General features: G+C 39.8%; 1 protein-coding gene across 6 annotated transcripts in view; it reads left to right on the forward strand.

Moving 5' to 3' along the window:
- Window positions 1-20,227, forward strand: part of shank3a (SH3 and multiple ankyrin repeat domains 3a) — a 150,712-nt gene that overhangs the window by 52,856 nt on the left and 77,629 nt on the right. For 5 of the 6 annotated variants that reach the window (XM_047339979.1, XM_047339980.1, XM_035157511.2 and 2 more), the window contains exons 5-6: window positions 19,022-19,130; window positions 19,717-19,868. In XM_047339979.1, the coding sequence (XP_047195935.1) occupies window positions 19,022-19,130; window positions 19,717-19,868 (261 nt within the window). Of the gene's footprint in view, window positions 1-3,207; window positions 3,531-19,021; window positions 19,131-19,716; window positions 19,869-20,227 lie in introns of those variants that run through there. The other variant, XM_047339983.1, reaches the window with a different exon arrangement.

Below are 20,227 nucleotides of genomic sequence, written 5' to 3' on the forward strand. Positions count from 1 at the left end.
ATGCATTTGCACCAAACCCCATCAGAGGGCAGGAGATTTACACCGGGGAGAATCAATAGTGTCGACGGTGCATTTTTGTGTGTTTTTTGTGAGAGAAAGGAATAGTTAGGGCTGCTGTTCTAATGGCAGTTTTTTCCCCTCTTTTCTATGGGAAAAGATCATTTTACAGCTATAGACAAACTTAACGGAAAATACCAGTTCAGTGTTCAGCATATGTTGATTTTGCCAACAGAATGACCAGTTTTTATCATATTGTTGATCCTAAGAATCAAACTTAAGGGAACTAAACTAAGGGAAGATTTGGATGTTCAAAGCTATTAATCTGTTAACGTTTACCCAAAGGGACTGATTAAAATGCAGATTTTTTTTGTTATTATTGCATTGATGGCAGGTGGAATATTAGTAAATTTGGCTGCTTTTTATTATTCTATATATTTTTCACCATATACGTCTATATAGCAAAATAAAAAAGATGCTGCTTAGATTTCTGTTGAGGGAATGTAAGAGTTTATAATTTCATTAAAGTGGTTTTCTAGACAGATTGGGGATTTGTTGGTTTTCTGCTATTGTTGTACATTAATGGGCAGTGAGTGCCTTTGGCTGCATACCTATATTGAGTGTCCGTGAGAAATGAAGTGTGAAATGGTGAATGAGAGGGAGATATAGAAAAGCATTCATAAGTGGGATGAGACATGCTCTTAAATATTATCTTTTTTCTAACCTGACATACCAAAACCTAGATTATTTCCTGCCCTGCTGTAGGTGAAGTGGTCTTTTCACAACATACATCATCTGGCAAGAGAGAGAAGTGCAATTCGGGAAATTCTCAAATGAAAAAAGGACACCCTGTTCACACAAACCACCAGTATGCTAACTTTGTAGGCTGATGTTTCTTTCTGGTAATTGTGCATCTGTTGCATAACGATGTCCAGGGTTTAAGAGGGAAATCCTGTTACGAATGACTCTTGCAACCTCGGAAGTCACAGTGATCACTATTCATTGTGCAGCGAGCTGCCCAGTGAGGCAGAGGTCAAGCATTAGCCTACTTTGCTAGTATGCAGCTCATTGCCGCAGGCTAAAGTTTAAAATTAGGTCAAAATTGATAGTATTTTTTTCCCCCTCCTCACCTGACCCAAGCAAACCTTCATAGCCTGTCCTGGTTAACCATGAAGCGCGGATGCATGGAAAATTTACATTTAATATAATTTGAATGAATAAAGGATTACTTGTGTGGCGTAGAATATCGGCCAAGTGATGAATCAGATTAAAAAATGCACTGCTTTCTTGTCCACCCCCTTTTTTAATATATAGTAACTAAAATGCAAACCTTTACTTTCAAATTTTCCCATTTGAGAAACTAATTTTATGTTGTCTACTCTGCATACCGTATATATCAGTACTTCATTCAACACACTAGCATTCTACACAAGCCATTGGATGCAGTATATTGAGTAGAGGTATTTTATGCCTTCACATCGAAGGGAACTATTCTGGGTGTGCGTCATTCAACCACAGTGATGTGTTTAGTCGTTAGCGGGATCTAATGAGAATTTAAGATAAAGTTCTGTGGGCTGGAACTGATTGAATTTATGAGAACCGCACTCAAGCAAATGAATGAGCACTTACTTGCAAGATCACCTACTTCTTGCTGTTGTATTCATTAGGAACAAGGTACTAATGGTTTAGCTGAGACGGGGGATTCATCAGTGCAAATGTTTGTGACCTTGTGAGGAACTCTTCACAAGGAATTCACGAGACAGTCCTGAACAGACCTCATGCAGTTTACAGTTTATGGACCTCCATTTGATAAGAAGGGAGGTCAAATCATATATATAATGAACGAAAGCCCTGAGCATAAAGATGGACAACGGGGAGGGGATTAGTTGGAGAAAATACATGAGAGGCACACACAGTAGTAGAGAGCATTTAGTAACGCACTATTTGGTAATGTGGTCACGATTGCCACAGAGCACACAGCCAGAACGAGGGCATTTCATATGTGTTACTATAATGAACCAGTCTAGAAATCACTTGCAGTATTAAAACACAAAATTGCTCTCGGGATAAAACAGATTAGTCTTTTCCAGTTTGATACACAAGCTAAACTCATACATGCCACATTTTCGTTGGTGTACGTGTGGGAGAGCACAATTCACAAAAGACTCTCACATAAAACATATTGCAGACTAATGCTATTCCTCCTACGCCGAGGCTTTGTATTGTCGTTAGCAGCTTATTGTATTTATGAATGAGAATTCCTGCATTATTTTCAGTTTACAATGAAACTACACAGAGGATGTAGCTCATTGTAGGTGTGATATTGTTCTGAGATGCCAGATCCCACAGAACATTCGTAGAGCGCAAAAAAACTCTCCTAACACCGCAGTGTTATTGCATCTGCAGCCAGCATTAAATTTGATTTGGGATTTTTGCATAATTCACACACACATGCACAAGTAGCTGCTGCATGGCAAAGGATGAGAGGATATTTCCATTGGGGAATCCCTTTACGCTCCCCCTATTGACGATCCCCTAAAAGAGAGTGAACATTGACATTTGTGTTAAAAAACACACAACTTGGAATAAAAAAAAAATATATTTACTGAGATGTCAAGATAGTTCAGCTGAAATAATATTATTAATATTTTAAATATATTTTTATATTAAAATTTCTCAATAAAACTAAAACCCACAACCACCCACCAAACAAGAGGAAATACATATGTATCTCTTTTTTCCCCTTGATGTGTAAAGAAAAGATGCACTTCATATACTGTATGAAGTATACAGTGTATGTATTCATACTCCTTGTAAGTGGTATTATTTGTGTATTGTGACAATATTTTCAGGAAGACACAAGCACATGTCCACTAGTCAACAGTCATAAAGCATGTATTGTGTAACACAATGTTGCTGTAAAACCAGACATTTTTTGTTTCTATCAGGGGTTTGCACTCTTCTCACTTTGTATACATCCATATCTTTCCTTGCTCCTACATCCCAATCATTGTACCTCTCATTTTCTCTTTCAGTTTTCCCTCCCTCTCCCCTAATGCCTTTTCTCCTCCCTTTATTTTCCCTCCCTCTTCTCTAACCCTCTCTCTCTCTGTCTCTGTCTCTCTCTCTCTCTCCCACCCTCCCTCTGTTCTCGTCAGCATCCTGCAAAATCACCCCTTACCATCTCTCCGTCTGTCTGTGCATGCACAGGAGTCACTGTGCGCGCCTGTGCTCGGTTGAGTTTTGGTGTGAGTGACCATGTGAGTCTGCATGTGCTTCTTTGACAAGAACAGAGCTAGCAAAGGAAAGAGAGAACAAGAGGAGAGGACACGAGGAGGAGGGGGACTGTATATGGCCATGTGGAGGATGTTTTGGCATTGGGACTGTAGCTGACCTTCGGGAGTGCGTGTGTGACAGGGAGTGTGTCGGTGTGTGTGTGTGTGTAAATGAGATGGGATCCGCTCTGGGCAGAAGACAAGCAGCCGTGAGGAGGGGAAAAAAATCTAAAGAAGCCAGGAAGGCCAGACTCAATAGTAAGGTACCCCAATTGCTCTCACCATCTTTTTTAATTTAATTTAACCATGATTCTCTCTGTAAATGCACCTTTTTTCTTTGTCTCTCTCTTTTTCACACTTTTCTACCTCCAATTATTCACAAACACTCCCCCACCCATCCCTGTCTACCTGTCTCCTGCTCTCTCCCTCTCTCTGGCTTTCGTTCTGTTGTTATGCTCTGCTGCATGTTGGCTGTGTGAAGAGCTGGTGCAGTCTTGTCTGACACCCTGTCAGAATGCTAATGTTTCTCTCTGCACTGGTTTAGTTACTAACTGTGGGCTTGGATTAGTGTGTCTGTGTGTATACCGTTTGTTTGTGTGTACCTGATGTGTCTGAGGATGTGTGGATGTTTGTGTCTTAACTCTGTCACTACTGTGAGTGGTTTTGTTTTACTTTTGTATCTTGGAGTTAGGGCAAATTATTTTTGTGTGTGGTCATGTCTTTGTTTTTCACACATTCCTGTATTCAAGTGTGTGGGTGCACGCATGTATGAATGTGTTTATGCATGCACATAACAATGTGTGTGGAAGAATCTGTCAGTGGGTCTCTGTAGGACAGAACTTGCCCTTTGGTCTTTACTCTGTGTTATCACAATGTTCTGCTTGTCTCACATTGCTGTCATAACCTGTCATTGATGCTCTCTGATGGAGACAGCTTCTCTGTGTGTGTGTGTGTGTGTGTGTGTGTGTGTGTTTGTGTCAGGGAGATAAAAAGCTGCAAAGGGCTGAGAAGACAGCATACAATCATGGCCGGTGCACAGTGGGTAAACTTGTTAAGCTAAGTAACTGCCACATACAGTATTTTCTGTGAACTCCGCTGACAGTCTCAGAGCTGTCAGTCTTAGTCACTAAGGACTCAGCAGCTAGCAGCTGTCAACCAAAATGTGACCTGAGCTACTCTACAATATATTCCACACCGACTGCTCATAAGGTCAATTAATGATTTACGGTGTATAAAAACCTATTGTTACCAGCTGTGACAGCAGATTTTGTGTCTTTGATTGTGGTTTATGATGACAAGCAGTCAACTGTAGTACAAACTAGTTCTTTGGCAGGTGTTTAGGTGTCTGTGAACAGATTTTCTCACCCTGATGGCATCACAACCATGTAAGACACAGTCACAAAACATAACAGATGTGTAGCTGAGATCAAAATCAAGGTGGAGTTCTTCTGGAGAGATGAGTTTGGTGTGAACTAGGAGCGCTGAGTATCTAATAATGTGATGAGTGAGTATGTCAAAATGTTTAGTGGCATTTTGGCTGGTGTCATCTCATCACATGATGGTGTCCAGTTTGGAGAGCACTGTGTCCTTTCTGCATAACAATTTTTTTTAAAAACTAAAATTACTATACGGATATTATGTATTTTGTTGAGCTCTGTTCATCCATTATTCAAAACTTTTCAAATAATGTTCAAACATAAGCATGTTAATAATATGTCATCTGTTAATGGCGTCATATCTTTTTTGAGTGGTTGACAGCCAAATGAATGGAGACCTGGGAGGTGCTGATGGCAATGGTGGTAAAGAAAACAACTCCCATGATACCATGTTACTCGACGAAGTCCCCAAACTCTCTTCTGTGAGAATTTTCATTGAGAATACCGTAGCAGCAATTCATTATTTTGTGTTTAAATGTTCTCTCAAACTCTGCAGGTTGTAAATATTTTTGTGTGTGTGAGAGAGACGGTGATTAAACCGAAGAGAAAGAATGAATTGATTCTGTTTTGTTCAGTATGCTCTGAAACCAGGCCATGTACAAACTATAGCTCCGGGCTGTTCATAATACACCCCAGTAAGCTCTGTGTGGATGTTTGCTCATAGTTAATGCGAAGTCAAATTCTTTTGACTCTGTTTTTGTCTTCAAGTTAAGTTTTATGTCAGTGCCGTAAAAAGTACAGAGGCATATGTTTCCATATCACCTCTTTTAAACCAGTTATATTGATATGTAAAAATGAGGGTCACATTAGCAGATGGTGAAGCAGAAGTTGAAGGAAGGAGCTCAAACATTTAGTCTAATTGCTCTTATCTTGGTTTGGTTGACCAAAACAATTTCCCAGTCTGGCGTCTACCAGTCAGTGTTTGACATGTACAGCAGAGAGGATGCAGTACATCCCCCACTGTGTGCATCATGGCTCACACTGTGCAGTGTATACTTCACATACTGTATGTGGAAATAATATCTGCCCATTTGTTTCGGTATATGCATGATGGAGACTTTATAAACACTGCTACTTTTGATAAAAAGTGCTCATATTGTGCTTCTTGGATTTGTCCATTTAACTGAACTGGAACTGGACTTGCTGTTTGGTCTTGATGATTCTATGCCTCATTGCCCAAGTCCATTTCGTAATAAAACATTAAGGCAGGGTAAAGCTCTTGCTCCATACTCTGCAACATCCCACTAGCATGAAACTCCATTATTCTAGGTCAGGCAGTATGAATAGATAACTGTAGAATAGGATGCCAGAGGCATAAAGTACAATAGAGTTCTAATAATCATCTGCATGAATAAATACACTACCCACATACCCCCTGTCTCAGCCTGGAGCAGGCTGGCTGCCCTCCTCTGTTTCCGCTCCGTAGCCTGTGGGCCTGTTAGCAGCCAAAGCTCAAGTGTAGGGGAGGATGTTTTTTGCTATATTTTCAACGATATTTGACATATGCTCTCCTAGGCTGAGCTCCAGTTCACCTTCAATCTGTTTAGTTGCGTTTCATTCTCTGGCTCATCCCCCCCTGCTGTCTGTCTGTCTGCTCGTTTTCTGGTATCCGTTTGTGTGTCTGTCTGAAAGCACATGACTGGACCTGATTCAGCTCTTTCTTTCTGTGGACTCTTTGATACTGATGACCGCATGCATTCCCCACATTCTCCCTCACTGCCCCGCTAACAAACACAAAGACACAAAAACATGTAGTAATGCAGCAATAATGCTCTGCTGTCATATTTCATTTTATTTAGGCTGCACATGGACTTAATATTTATAATTACTGTTCAGGTTTTCATCTGTCACTGTGGCTAGAATTGATTCCAGTGACATGGTGGAAAAATTTATAATAATATCCAAATAGAAACACTCAAACCAATTCTGTAGCTTCTGACCTTCTCCACAACAGAAAATATGACGAAACACATCTCTTCGTCATGTCTGTTAATTGCATCCAATGGGACACTGATACCCATTTTAGAGGCAAACAATTTCAGATACTGAGATATATACATATGTAGTATATGAATTTTTTGCCTCATTTATCAGTATCTTAAACACACATAATTTGAAGTGATTCCCAAGATGATGTGATCAAAACCTTATGACATTGGCCTGATATAATTGTAAGTGCCTCAAATTCAAGCTACTTTTGAAAACAACAGAAGTGGAATATCACTGCCAAAAACACTCGTTAATAGTTTGCCCTTTTGTTGAGATCTTGCTAGTGAGCTACATTTTATGCCTATGCATTCTTTTTATTGCATTAATGGGTTGGCAAGTAAACAAGGGCTCAATTGTAGTGATAGAGGAGACAATGCTTGACAAAGCCATGAAGCCAGTTTAGCCAGGAGGGTGGGTGGCAAGGGTTGAGTGTGCAGCAGAATGTGTTTGGGGATCCACGTACAATATCCCTGTGCTCTGCATGTTTTTGAGTGTGTTGACGAGTGGGGAAAAAGGCCATGGCTTTTCCCTGCTTTGTTCCAGACCTTTAGCCAACCCTCTCAGAGCCAGTTCACATCATCTCGCCTGCCCAAACTATAGAATACGAGATATTATACGAAGCTAAAATATATTATCCCCGTGCTGCTGAACAGGATTACTCAGGAGACACCATGCTTCTGCGTTCAGAGAGAGCGACCAGGAGCCGGGCCACAGAGGTTAGACCCAGCACACTACTGCTAAAATGACTCAGAGTAAATGCAGGTTACTGTCACAGCGGGGCTGTGCAAGTGCAAGATGATGTTTTCAGCTATATACCCATTAAGGAAGCAGGTTTTTTCAGAGTGAGCTTTAGTTTGGTCTGCAATTTGTTTGTTTGCCAGCTTTGAATTTTGTGGACTTACTATTTACAATTATGTGTCATTTAATGTTGAAAAGTAGTTAAAACATCCATTTTGACATGTACCGTTGTACCGTTCATTTGACCCCGACACCATGATTACTGCTTTGTGTGTGAACGATAAAAACAAACAGGAGCAGTTAGTTAAGAGTGATTTGACATGTCTCTGTTAGAAGTATTGCATCACAATAAGTGTGTCTCGCTTTAATTTCTAAACATTAAACATTTAAAAAGCTTAAATGTAGAGATACCCTACACAATAGGGTTACCAAACTGGTATGTGCATGCTGTGTCAGCGGATGGCAGGGGTCCAGGTAAAGGCTTGATTTTGGCAAGAATGCAAAGAGGCGCTTTTGTTTCTCTTTGTCTCTTTTTTTCTTGTCCTTTATCTGCTTTCCATTACACCTCAAAAAACAGCAATAAAAAAAACAGGACCCCCTGCCCCCGCCTCCTAAAGCTAGACAAACAGATATCAATCTCAGTTAAAGGACTCTGAAATATGTTCTGAATGTGTTTGCTGCACTATGAACTTTGCTAACGCCTACAAACCCTGAAAGGGAGCAACAGGCATTATGATGATAAACACAGAGGTGTGAAATTTAATTGCATATTACACAGAAACATTTACAGTCAATGATGTGTTAGATGCTGTTGCTATAGTAACAGCACCCCATCACTGTCTTAGTGTGGGATATTTTCATGAATAACGTGTGTTTAGTGTGTTGAAATATGAATCATAAGCTGGTGTGAGTGTGTTTGTGTAGATGTGATTGCTCGTGTAAGTATGTGTGTGAATGAGTCCAATAAATTTCAGCCCTGAGCCTCCAGTGCTTTTTCCTGTGGTGTTAGTCTCCCCCTAAGCTTAGAAGTGTATCAAATTACTCAGAGATTTATTCTGCAGCTGTACAGTAAAGGTTGAAGATTTCTCTCATAGAAAATCCTACTCCTTGAGATCAAGTCCACGCTCTCTGAAATTCAGTATATTTGTCTTTTTGTAGTGCAGAGCATTACACTTTAAGCCTGTTAGTATGGATATTGAAGATTACTGAATACTGTCGGCTGCAGCCAAACCAGACGGATGGTGGCAGAAATGCTTTCAGACACACACACACACACACACACACACACACACACACACACACACACACACACACACACACACACACTCGGATAAATTGCACAAAAATACACCAATCTGTGCTAATAGGCGTGAAGCTGTTCACAGCAGCTGCGTCTTTAAGGAGAGTTTAAATACCCACATTAAACCAAGAAGGTTAATTAATATGTTCAGTAGCTTTACTAAATACATCAGCAAGATGTATTGTTCAGCTCTTTGTGTGTCTGTGTGTGTGTTTGTGCGTGTGTCTGTCTGTGGTTGACTTCTAAATGTTTAAGTTAGTAGAAATCCGTCAGTGGAAATCTGTATTTATTTTTTAAAGGATTAAAGGAGTGCATGAATTTAGTTTATTTAGCCATTAGCTACTTAAAACCAGCATAAAAAAATATCTTTGCTTTCAGGAATATTTTCTATTGCAGCATGCAACATCAATTTCAGAGCTTTTAACTCAATAGGATTTAACACTCAAAAACAGTGGAGTACAACAAAATGTTACTACATAGTGAAGTTATAGAAATAAAATAAACATGTCTCAAAATAAATCAATATTGGCAGCTTTACAAATATAGTATTTTATATGAATACTAAACATATAAACACATCTTAATTATAGGTTATATTGAATATTACGATTTACAGAAAGTGAACTACTGTTTACAATTATAGGAAAGTCAGTTTGCCAACAGATTGGTTTCCTGGGTTCCTTGGAGATTCTCTAGTTTGAAGAATCTCCCAGCAACTGTTGAGGTTACAACGATTAACCAAACGACCCTCAGTGCCTGAGTTGTGCAAACTAGAGAGATTTTACATCAGAAATGTTACATTTAACTCCAGTAGTGTTTTTCGGCTTCTTTACTTTTAGTTTGGGAACAAATTGTTCATTAATTTAAGTTGTGCCCACTAATGCGGCTTACTGCTGTAATTCTTCATGAAATTAAGAAGTAAAGAAAACCCTTTGAACACTGACACCCCCCACACACACACACACACAGTTACAGTTTTACATATTTCAAGTCAAATGTATTTATAAAGCACATTAAAAAGTACAGGATTTGAGCCAAAGTGCTCTACAATCATGGCAGAGGAAGGAGTACTTATCATAGATTATCAACCCAGCAAGTCTAGAATGCTGATGCTTTGTGTAAACCCATTGAGTCAGACAGCCAGTGAGGAGCCCATTTGACACAGAGCCATTATTTTTGCTATAATTAGATTGACTCACAGTGAGCGAGTCACAATGGTCAGCAGAAATAAAACTGGGAACTGACTTGAACCAAAAACATATGTACTGTAAGCAAATTTCAAATGATCTAAAATATCTGTTTGCCAGTGTGTGATACCTTTACTGGTGTATTCAGAATACCAAGATGTTACTGGTCCCCGGTGCATGGCTGGTGTTTTTAGCAAATAAGGCATGGACTGAAAAGAACAAAGAATATGACTTGTTACAACTAAGTGAATTTTACCGAATGTAACATTTACGCTAGCTGAGGATGAGGTATTTACAGGTAACAGAGTGTACACAACTTTAATTAGATTAACGTTTAAAGAGAAACAAATTATAAAAACAGAGTAAAAAGGACTAGACCTGTAAGATGAATATTGCTTTGCTCTCTCGTTTCTTATCCTTCTCTCTTTCTCTCTCTTCATGTCTTTGCCCTACTCTCCTCCATTCCTTCCCCTCACGTGTCTCCATTTTCTTGTGTTTCTGCCACACCACATCATTGTTTTGCATTTTTAATGGAAACTTGCTCTGCAATAAATCCATGAATTATAGAAAAAACTGACAAATACAACCAGCTAAGCCATTAGACTGTTTTTTTTCTCCTGCTGATGAGAATAGGTTTGAAAAGAGGAGCCTTTTGCTTTCATCATGATCCTTGAGTCAAAAGGAAAATGCTGTATGACCCTGATAACTATAGTCTGTACGCTCATTAGTTTTGCCAAAGACCTTAAGTGCATCTCAGTATGCTCACGTGATGCGTTTTGCTTTTATTTTCTTCAGCCTGAGAGAGTATTCCGGATGCTTCTTTTTATTTCCACTTGGTGATTTCAAGTTAAGTCAAGTGAAATTCAGTTTACGTAGCCTAATATCACAAATGTGTCTCATGGGGCTTAACATGACTTAACTTGAGTCTGAGCTCTCTGTCCATATTTATACAACATGATCAACAAAACCCATGTTTTTGGAACTGCAGTGCCTCTACTTTGCAGTAGTAGTTCATCATCCTCGTATTTTTAAAACCGCTTGAGTCATTTTTCCTCTTGCTTTCTTATCTGAGACCATTTGCACATTCAAGTGAACTGTGAAAGTGTTCTGAGACTTTGCACCCCGCTGTATTTTGACAGAATTTTACTTTTGATTAAACACTAAGGAAAAATGTTACACAAATCCAACAAAACACTTAGGAAGACTAATGCTGGTGTTGAGTCGTACATTGATAAACAGAGGCGTTAATGTATTTATCGCTGCTGTTAAAAGCTGTTGTGTGTGTGTGGGTATGAGAATGTACCCTGAGTATGCATGTATCTAATCTGGAATTGTGTGTCTCTTGGTTTGTGTGTCTAATTAAAATGCAGTGCCCCTGCAGCAGGGACAGCCTCGGTACAAAGCATCTGGGAGGAAGGGGTCAAGGCCTGCCCACTCATGCTACAGCCTTTATATAAGTGACTGCCAACAAAGCGTAGACAGAGAATCAGGAACACTCTGTGCCAGATGAGGGTGTTTGTGTCTGCTGACGTGACTACACACCAGGAGAGGCAGTTGTCTGTTTTAATTCGCAACTGATTTTTGTTGCCACAGTTGGTTTGCAAGTAAATGCATCACTTCTCCATACGCTGAAAATGCTTTTGGTTGGATTGTATTAATGGGCACTTTCTGAGGCCTTGTCTATACTGCAGATATTCAAACTGATATTTTCCTCTCTGCACAGCAGCGCTAACCAAACAAAGAAACCAGTATATAGTCGTTATTGTTGTTGTTTCTGACATATGCTCATTACACAACGTAATGCATTTTAGTGACTTATGATGGGAGTGATATCTTTGACTGTGACCATTTGCTTTTCTTAGTGATAGACAATCTGTTATACTGCTGGCACTGACAGCAGTAATCTGTGTTGACAGTGTGAAGCATTGCTTCTGTGTCCGCTCGAGGCCTATGCTCTTTCCCAACAGTTTAGGCTGTGCTCTTATCATTCTGATGTCTGATGGTCCCGAGAGCATCTCCATGACCCACTGCACTGGCTCACTGTGTTTATCGCCTAAGCAGCTGAGACACTTTAGAGCATGTGTGTAATTTACGGGCCAACTCCCATCAGGCCAGTACATGATCCTCCTGAATAAGCATTATGTTGGTGAGCGTGGTAATTACTTTTCATCCATGGCACGGCGTACTGTAGGCCAGCTGTGAGGGACCAGGGGCTACGTAGCCATGTGGTAATGAGTGTAAATATAGGGCAGTGAAATTGTCTGACACACATTGGTACCGCTGTATGGATCACACATGGATGCACATAAGCTATTGAACAGGACATTGCAAACATCCTTTCATGAGGCTTTGTAAAAGGAGGAGAAAGACCAAAAGAGAAAAGCTGTAGAAAACAGTGAGTAAAACAGACACGGAGGACAGTATTGGAGGCAGGGGGAGTCGTGTTGTCGCTGTGATTTCTGCCCTCCTACCCAGACTTTTATCAGGTAGTGGCAGATAATCCCCCTCCAGTGCTGGAGGAGAGGCTCCTCGGTGTACTCGACTAAAAGAAGGAGCCTTTGTCTTCTGTGCCCTTGTAGCTGAAAAGGCTTGCGATGCTGCATATGGTGCTACTAGGTACTCAGGACAAATCCAGGCGTGCCATTCAAATTAAGAGAGAGATAAAGCTGAAGCCAGGAAGTCAAAACTCCTTACAAGGAAAATATACTGCACAACAAAGAAAATAAAAACATGAATATACTCCAAATATGGAAATATTCAAAGCCAGGTTTTAAACCAAATGATTCAAAAAGCGGTATAGTGAACTCTGACAAGGTCCACAACTGATGATGTATTCTTTACTTCCACTGGTGGTCACTAACATCTGCTGGTTGGTAATTGATCATCTATCTAGTTCCTAGGAACTTCAAACGGATAAGGGGATATTCATCTTCTTGTCCTATTTTTTTATTTTTAATTGCCAATTTCTTTTTTTTAAATATGTGGGGGCAAAATCCTGTGTTAGTCTAAGTTCTAAAGTCTTCCACCTCTAAATCTGGTCACAACTTTCTCCACTTCTAAACTCTTACATGCAGTGGATCTCACATTAATAAGGCAGCATCGCAGAATTTGTCTACTGGACAAATAGTCAGGTACTCTGCTAAAATCCTATTTTTGGATTGGAGGGAAGGTCTCACAGGTTGCAGTCAACATTAAAAAGAGTAGCTGCCATGGCAATTCTTTCCAATGCAAATTTCAGATTACTTTTATCAATAATTTATACTTATTACATTCTTTATCAGACACTTTTCTGGAAACATCAAGAAGTGGCAGAAAAGTTCTTTTAAACATATGGACACATTTCAATCACAGACCATACAAATGGATTGCTGTAGCTGGAAGAGTAATTTCTAATCATATGGAGATTCGGCTCGTAAACCTTGTGTCGAGCATCAAACTGAATAAGGAGGCTATTTCCTTTAGACAAGTTGGTAAATAGACAATAGAGTCTACACGTTTATTATTGCTGCTGTTTCTTGCTCTTGTGTACTGAGATTAAACCCTATGGTTTATTACTTTCCTCCTCTCTTTCCTCGTCTTTTCTCCTTTTCTTTTGATTCAGCACAGCAGGGTCACCTTTCGTCATGACAGCAGTGTTTGTCGAACATGTATATATTTTTTGGGCCAACACAAGGAGTGCTAATGAGTAAATATCTGTAAATCTGTGTATTTTGATTTAAGGTTTGTATAATAAAATGTAATGATTAAGCCAGTAATCTCTAAGATGTACTAAAAGAACAAACTTAAACATCACAACCTCAGCAAGTGTAACTTCAAACTAATAAAACGAGTAAGAGAGTAAGAGAAAAAAGGTCTCATGTGATGAGATGATAACAGAAATAAGGAGAAACACTAAATACTGCAGTACAACTTTTGCCACCAGAAGCCCTGGTGCTTGCTACTGAAAACCAGAACTTAAGTGAACATGCAACACAACACATTCATCTTTGGGGGCGGGGGGGATGCAAACTGCACTGGTTCCTTATAAAATTTAGTGGCAGAGTCTCCAAAAATGGCTTCAAACAGTCACAGTATCTTACCACACCAGACCAAAACGTTTATGGCTTTGAATAAAGTATGAGATTCAAGGGCAATTGATGTGAGACATGAGACTGAGACTTATGTGACTGACGAATATCAGCTGCTGAGTTTCCTGCTGTGTATGTAATCCGTATTGAATTGCTACTGAAAAGAGATAGGAACTGTCTCCTTCTCCATTAGCCAAAATTTGTTAGGAATGACCAAGAGCACATCTTTCCTGCTAAAGGAAAACAGGCCTGTGTCTGCCTCTCTCAGTTCTCTGTGCAGCTTTGTGTATCTGTGTGGATTTACAGCTGTAACGTCTGTAGATACCTTCTCTACATTATTTTATTCAAAAGGAGCTTCTCTTAAAGTGGCAACACAGTGTTCCACATCTGTCCTTGCGGATTTAATTGGGCCCCCGTTCCTCCATGGAAAGGGCTGTGGTTGCAGTGATGTAGATAGGACAACTTACATGCATTTGTGTGTGCACTTGTGTATGTGATGGTGTTTTACCTTGGAATTCATGTTACTGCAGCTAATTAACATTTATGAAAACATGTACAGATTCATGAGTGTTGACCTGGGTGAATCTGGGACCAAGATATTAACAGCAGATCCTTTCAATCCTGCAAGTTGCAGTGTGAACAGTGTGAAAAATCTGGTCTGTGTCACCACAGATCAGATTTGTTCCATCCCATCCCCTGCCACCCTGGCACTGGTGTTTTGTGGCTTATCTCTCCTTCCGGATGCTGTCAATAGGTGCTCAACCCTTCTGACAGGGAGCACTCTTGCCTTTTAAGAGATGTGCTGATCCAGCTGTCAAGCCCTAACGATCTGGCCTTTGTCAAAGTCGCTCAGGTCTTTACAGGTGTCCATTTCTCCTTTACTCGACACACTGACTGGGAGAACTGACACTTTACTTATCGTCTAATATATCCCAGAGCCAGAAAAGCACGGTTGTCATAAGATAATCAACCATATTGCCTTCGTCTGTAAGTGCCCATAATGGTATGGCTCATTAGTGTTTATGCTGGATCTTTAAGGCTGGCCAATAAAAACATTGATTTCTACTTCACAAAATTAGGGACATGTAATTCACATTCACTGACTTTCCCTAAGCAGTAATTGTGCTTGTGCTCTTATGCGGAAATAGTTACTGACAATATGGTTTCAGCAGAGCATCAACTCCCCCAACAATGAGTTCAATCACAGCTCCCCAACCATTTTCCTAATAGTGTGATTGACTGTTGTTTCTGTGTTAGTAGGTTATTGCCTCCTACGGCTGTGCAGTCGGTGGTTTCAGACAAGCTGTCATGCTGTTACAAACAGGGACGATTGCCAGAGAAGCCTACATGGATACTACACGTTCATTAATCACCCTGTAGAGTCTGTGTAATCGTTCAAGTCCACAGTAAAACAGCTATGTTGGTGTTTTTTAAAAGGTTGAGTGAAAAAATATTTTCATCCTCAAAGACCACTTTCCACTGCTGTAGATTAAGGTTGTATGGGACATGATTTTATGATATATCAGTTAATCATCCACTTCTCTGTCGAGGAGTTGTTTTTTCACAATATTTGACGTTTTGTTCTTGCTGACACTGTGGTTTTGAAGTGAGTTTGCATGATGTTACCCCAGATTTAGTTTTCTGCTTCACTCTATCTAACCTGTCATAAGATGAAAGAATGAAAGGTAAACAGACAATTACTACTTTTTCTATATACATTTCTTTTTAATTTTTGCACTTTTACTTCTTAAAGTCTTTCATGAAGTGTGAAGTGGGTTTTTATCTGTCACTCGTAAATCAGGATGGGCTGCTTGTCCATGTACAAACTGATGAATGGGACTGAAAATGCAATAGATAAACTTATCTACTGTTAAGCAGGTTGCTACTAAGAGTAATAGGTAATCATTGCAAAGATGGTTGCAAAAAATGATCCCCAGTTATCTCTCTGTACCAGCTGAAGGCTTTTCTCCAAGTTTTTGTTGAAGCTTGGGAACATGACAGGGAGTTTTTGATTAAGTTAGGAAGAAACAGAATTGCTGAATCTTAAGAAGCAGACATAAAAGAGGTGCGCACATTAAAGTTTTGTAAGATTCTTTATGTTTCCGAAGGATAACATTTAGGGACTTTTTGGAAAAGAGTTTGAGTTGAAATGTCTTTCACACAATGTCTTGTTTTTTAAACTTAGATTAATTTTAAGTTCTGGAAATCAGTTAATTGCTGAGTCACTTAATTTCTGGCTGTTCCTTAAGTTTATATTTTATAGAACACAGGTGACATCAATGCAGCTGTGTTTTAAATGAAGGAAAATTACTGTCTGGTCCTTTGACCAGTGTTAATTAGTAGATACATTTAGTAGTAGGATGGATTTTAGTATTTGTTACTTTTATAGCAAATTATTTGGTCTTACAAAAAGAGTCACCATCAAATGATCTTCTCCTTACATGGATTAAAATCTTGGGCCAGAGTCATTTCTCAACTAGTGCTGTTTAAATAATCCACCTATTGTAATCAAATTGTCTGGTTACATGATCATTTCGGGTCGTTTCATACACGACAACATGAAACATGTTTTAACTGCTGTAGCCTACGACTGCAAACTACCGTATGTTTCAGTTCTCTACTAATTTATTAATTTGAGGTTTTTGGATTGCAACCGAGTGGAACGAATGTCCCTGCCTGCCTTAAAATGCCTTCCTAACATAAGTTCACCGTACTTGTGTGAGTGTGTGTATGTAGGCTTTCTGTGCACACTCGCACACCATGGGATATCTTACTCTGCTCACACCACTCAGCAGCAAGTGCGTTACATGATGGGAGTGAAAAGCTCTCACACTGATTATTCTGACTTGCTGCAGGAGAAAGGCCCACAACGTATTTTATCTTATTTTATGTTTAAATCTGTTAATAGTGAATAGATCTGTTTAATTACTTTATATTATTGTACAAAAAATGTCAATGTAACTGAGACTTTAATCTGTATGAGGAATGAAAAACAAAATGTTGTTTTAACAATGATCTTATATTGATCAATTTGACCTGGACTGACACTGACAGTTGATACACTGGTTGTTTGTGTTTATTTGTGCGTGTTTGAGCGAAAGGATGATGGCAAGAGGGAGAAAATGTTTATTAACATCACCAAAGCAGATAAATCATTACAACGACTTTTTGTCAGCCCTCTGTTAAAGAGGCAATACAACACACATCAGATCCAACTGATCAGTGGAAACTCATCCCTGAGCGTCCACCAAGGTAATGTGCAGGATACAAAAACACATACGCACGCACCCAGCTCACGCATATATGCACACACACACACACACACACACACACACACACACACTCGAGCAACGCAAACTCAGTGCTCTTCCCACTCGTGTACATTGGCTGCCAGAGCTGTCTTTGTATCCCATCACCATAACAACTGCCTCACAGAGCATCTGGAAAAAAAGGAAAAAGCCAAAGTGGATTTCTCTCACTCAGTCTGACTTGGAGATGGTGAGAGTAGCGGTCGGCAGCTCCTCGCGGCATGTCAGTGTGGTGTGTCAGAGTGAACACGAAGCAGGCTTGTAGAGGCAAGCGGGCTCCAGATGACTCGGTTTGACGAGAGCCGCTGTGTGATGTGAAATTTGGAAGGTATCGTAGAGTGTGACTTTTCAGAACGAGGGATATACGGTAGATGATGCCGCATATGGTGAGTGTCTAACGGCTGCTTGATTCTCTTCTCATTCCTGTCTGAGCCTTGTGCAAATTATCAAGTTTGTAAATACAGTGTGTGTGTGTGTGTGTGTGTGTGTGTGTGTGTGTGTGTGTGTGTGTGTGTGTGTGTGTGTGTGTGTGTGTGTGTGTGTGTGTGTGTGTGTGTGTGTGTGTGTGTGTGTGTGTGTGGAAGCTTTTGCACATGTGGATGTTATGTAATGACTTGCGCTCAGAAACCTTGATTGCTATAATAATGAAAGTTCTGAAGCTCATTTGGGATACTGCAGAAACTGTAATTAGGTCCTCAAGATGCATCTTAGGCTATCATGTTTTCATCATTTTTTTTTTATATAGTTTATATTACCAAAATCCAAACATACTGGAGCTAATTTGTGTAAATATTTGTCTAGTGTAATTTCAGCGGATGGTCATTAAATACATTGTGGCCTATGATATTATCTAACAGTCTAAGATAGATTGTTTACCCGATTCCTCTCATTCTTTAGACTAAAGTATAGTTCTATGTTCATCAGCACAGGGGGGTTAATGTTTTTTAATTACAGAAGAAATTAAGTGTTTGTGTGCATGTGTGCATACATTAGGATTTTGCTGGGTCAGATTTGCACATGTATATCTTGTTTAATGAAAATTATTTTAAACATTGATATTGCCTCTCAGGCACTGCAGAATAGTATGAAATCAAATGTAACATGATGTCCTGCAGGGTTGTGTGTTCCACGTTGTTGTTCAGCACTTTGTATGTTTCAGATATTGCAACAGAGCTTTTGTAACAATTGTAAATGTAGCTGCATCTGTGTATTATTTTGTCTTTTCAACATATGAAGACAGTTTGTATTTTGCAATTCTGGAAATTGCAATTTTACAGTTCAAGCAGTGGTCATAAGTGATTGGCTGTGCCCACTAAGGTCAGTCGAGCTGGGGTGAAAGCTCAACAAGTTTGAACTTTCCACACCAGCACTTTACTCAGTGCACTGTAGACATCCACACAAAGCTGTTGTGAGGCACCATGTGCATAGCAATGGGAAGGGATGCGCAAAAGCTGATTTTCCTTTACTTTGCAGCACTTTGCCTTGTCTTTTTTGGTTCATCCTATAATTGCTCATATATCTACTGCACATGGTCCATTTGCTTGGTATGATGGAACAAAAATAAGACCTAGCAACATAGAAGCAGAGAGCAGACACTTAAGCTTTCATCTCTGAACTGCTGCATTATTAAGCATCACCATCCACATGAGTCTGACATCACCCAATCACAGTTGTCTCTTCCTCTTGCTTCCCGATCTCCCCGTTCCCTTGTCTCCCTCTATTAGGCAAACTTGAAGAAGTTTATGGAGTATGTGCAGCAGAGAAACATTGAAAAGGTTTCAAGGTTCCTGGAGAGAGGCCTGGACCCAAACTTCCATGATCCAGACACAGGAGGTAATGAACACTGCTTAGAAATAGTCCATCCATACACTATTTAATTTATTGCCCTTTTTGTCAACCGTGATTTATTTATTCTCTTATGCTTTTTCTATATCTCCCTCTTTCTCTCTCTCACACACACTCTTGTTCTGTCTCTTTCTCTGTCTTCACCACAAAATGACCATGTATGGATTTTCTGAAATAAGCCCTATGCAAGCTGGGTAAAGCTGGATTACTCTCTTTGCTAATCTCCTCATGTTTATGCAACTGTTTGTCCAGCCATAAAGGAGATTTCCCTGTTGGGTGACCTGTAGTCTAACAGAGGAGCTGTGAAGCGAGGGCAACATGAGAATAGGTCGGTTTAACACCTACAGGATGCGGCCACTTAGGCCCACCAGAGGCTGACAATCACGGCAGCCAAGGCAGTTATCTAACTGGAAAGCCACTGTAGATGTAAACCCACAGTTTTAATAACTGTACTGGGTAATTTTGGCATCAAATATTGACAGCTTCAATTGTGAGAGAAGTTAATTCGTTAGAAGAATTCACAATAATGTCATGGAGAAAATATAGATTGCTTATACATCTTTGCATTTTACAGAATGTCCTTTAACACTGGCGGCACAGCTGGAGGGATGTGCAGATCTCATCAAGGTGCTGAAGAGTGGAGGGGCACATGTGGACTTCAGAACAAAAGATGGCATTACTGCTTTACACAAGGCTGTGCGCAGCAAGAACCATACAGCACTTATAGTGAGTAAAACACACGCGCACACACACAATCACAGCAGAAAGCTGAATCATCTCTTTTATTTCTTTTGCAAACCCAATTGCCTGCTTGCAAACTTCCCCTATGGAAAATTAGAATTTGCAGCCAGTCAATCTGTAGCAGAGGGTGCTTGAGCAATTACTAAATATGTGGGGCTTAATACTCCGTCTGTGAATGGGCTGGCATATTCACTGAATGGCCCTGAATGTGTCTGGTCTGAGTAGGCTTGTATCCCAAATGAAAGGCTTTACATGAGTCATACTAATTGATTTCATGATGAGCAGGAACTGTTGAAATAGAAATTTGCTAGTTCCACACAGTTATTAGTACTTAACTAATTCAG

The sequence above is a fragment of the Hippoglossus stenolepis genome, chromosome 5 (assembly GCF_022539355.2).
Source record: "Hippoglossus stenolepis isolate QCI-W04-F060 chromosome 5, HSTE1.2, whole genome shotgun sequence".
Taxonomy (NCBI): domain Eukaryota; kingdom Metazoa; phylum Chordata; class Actinopteri; order Pleuronectiformes; family Pleuronectidae; genus Hippoglossus; species Hippoglossus stenolepis.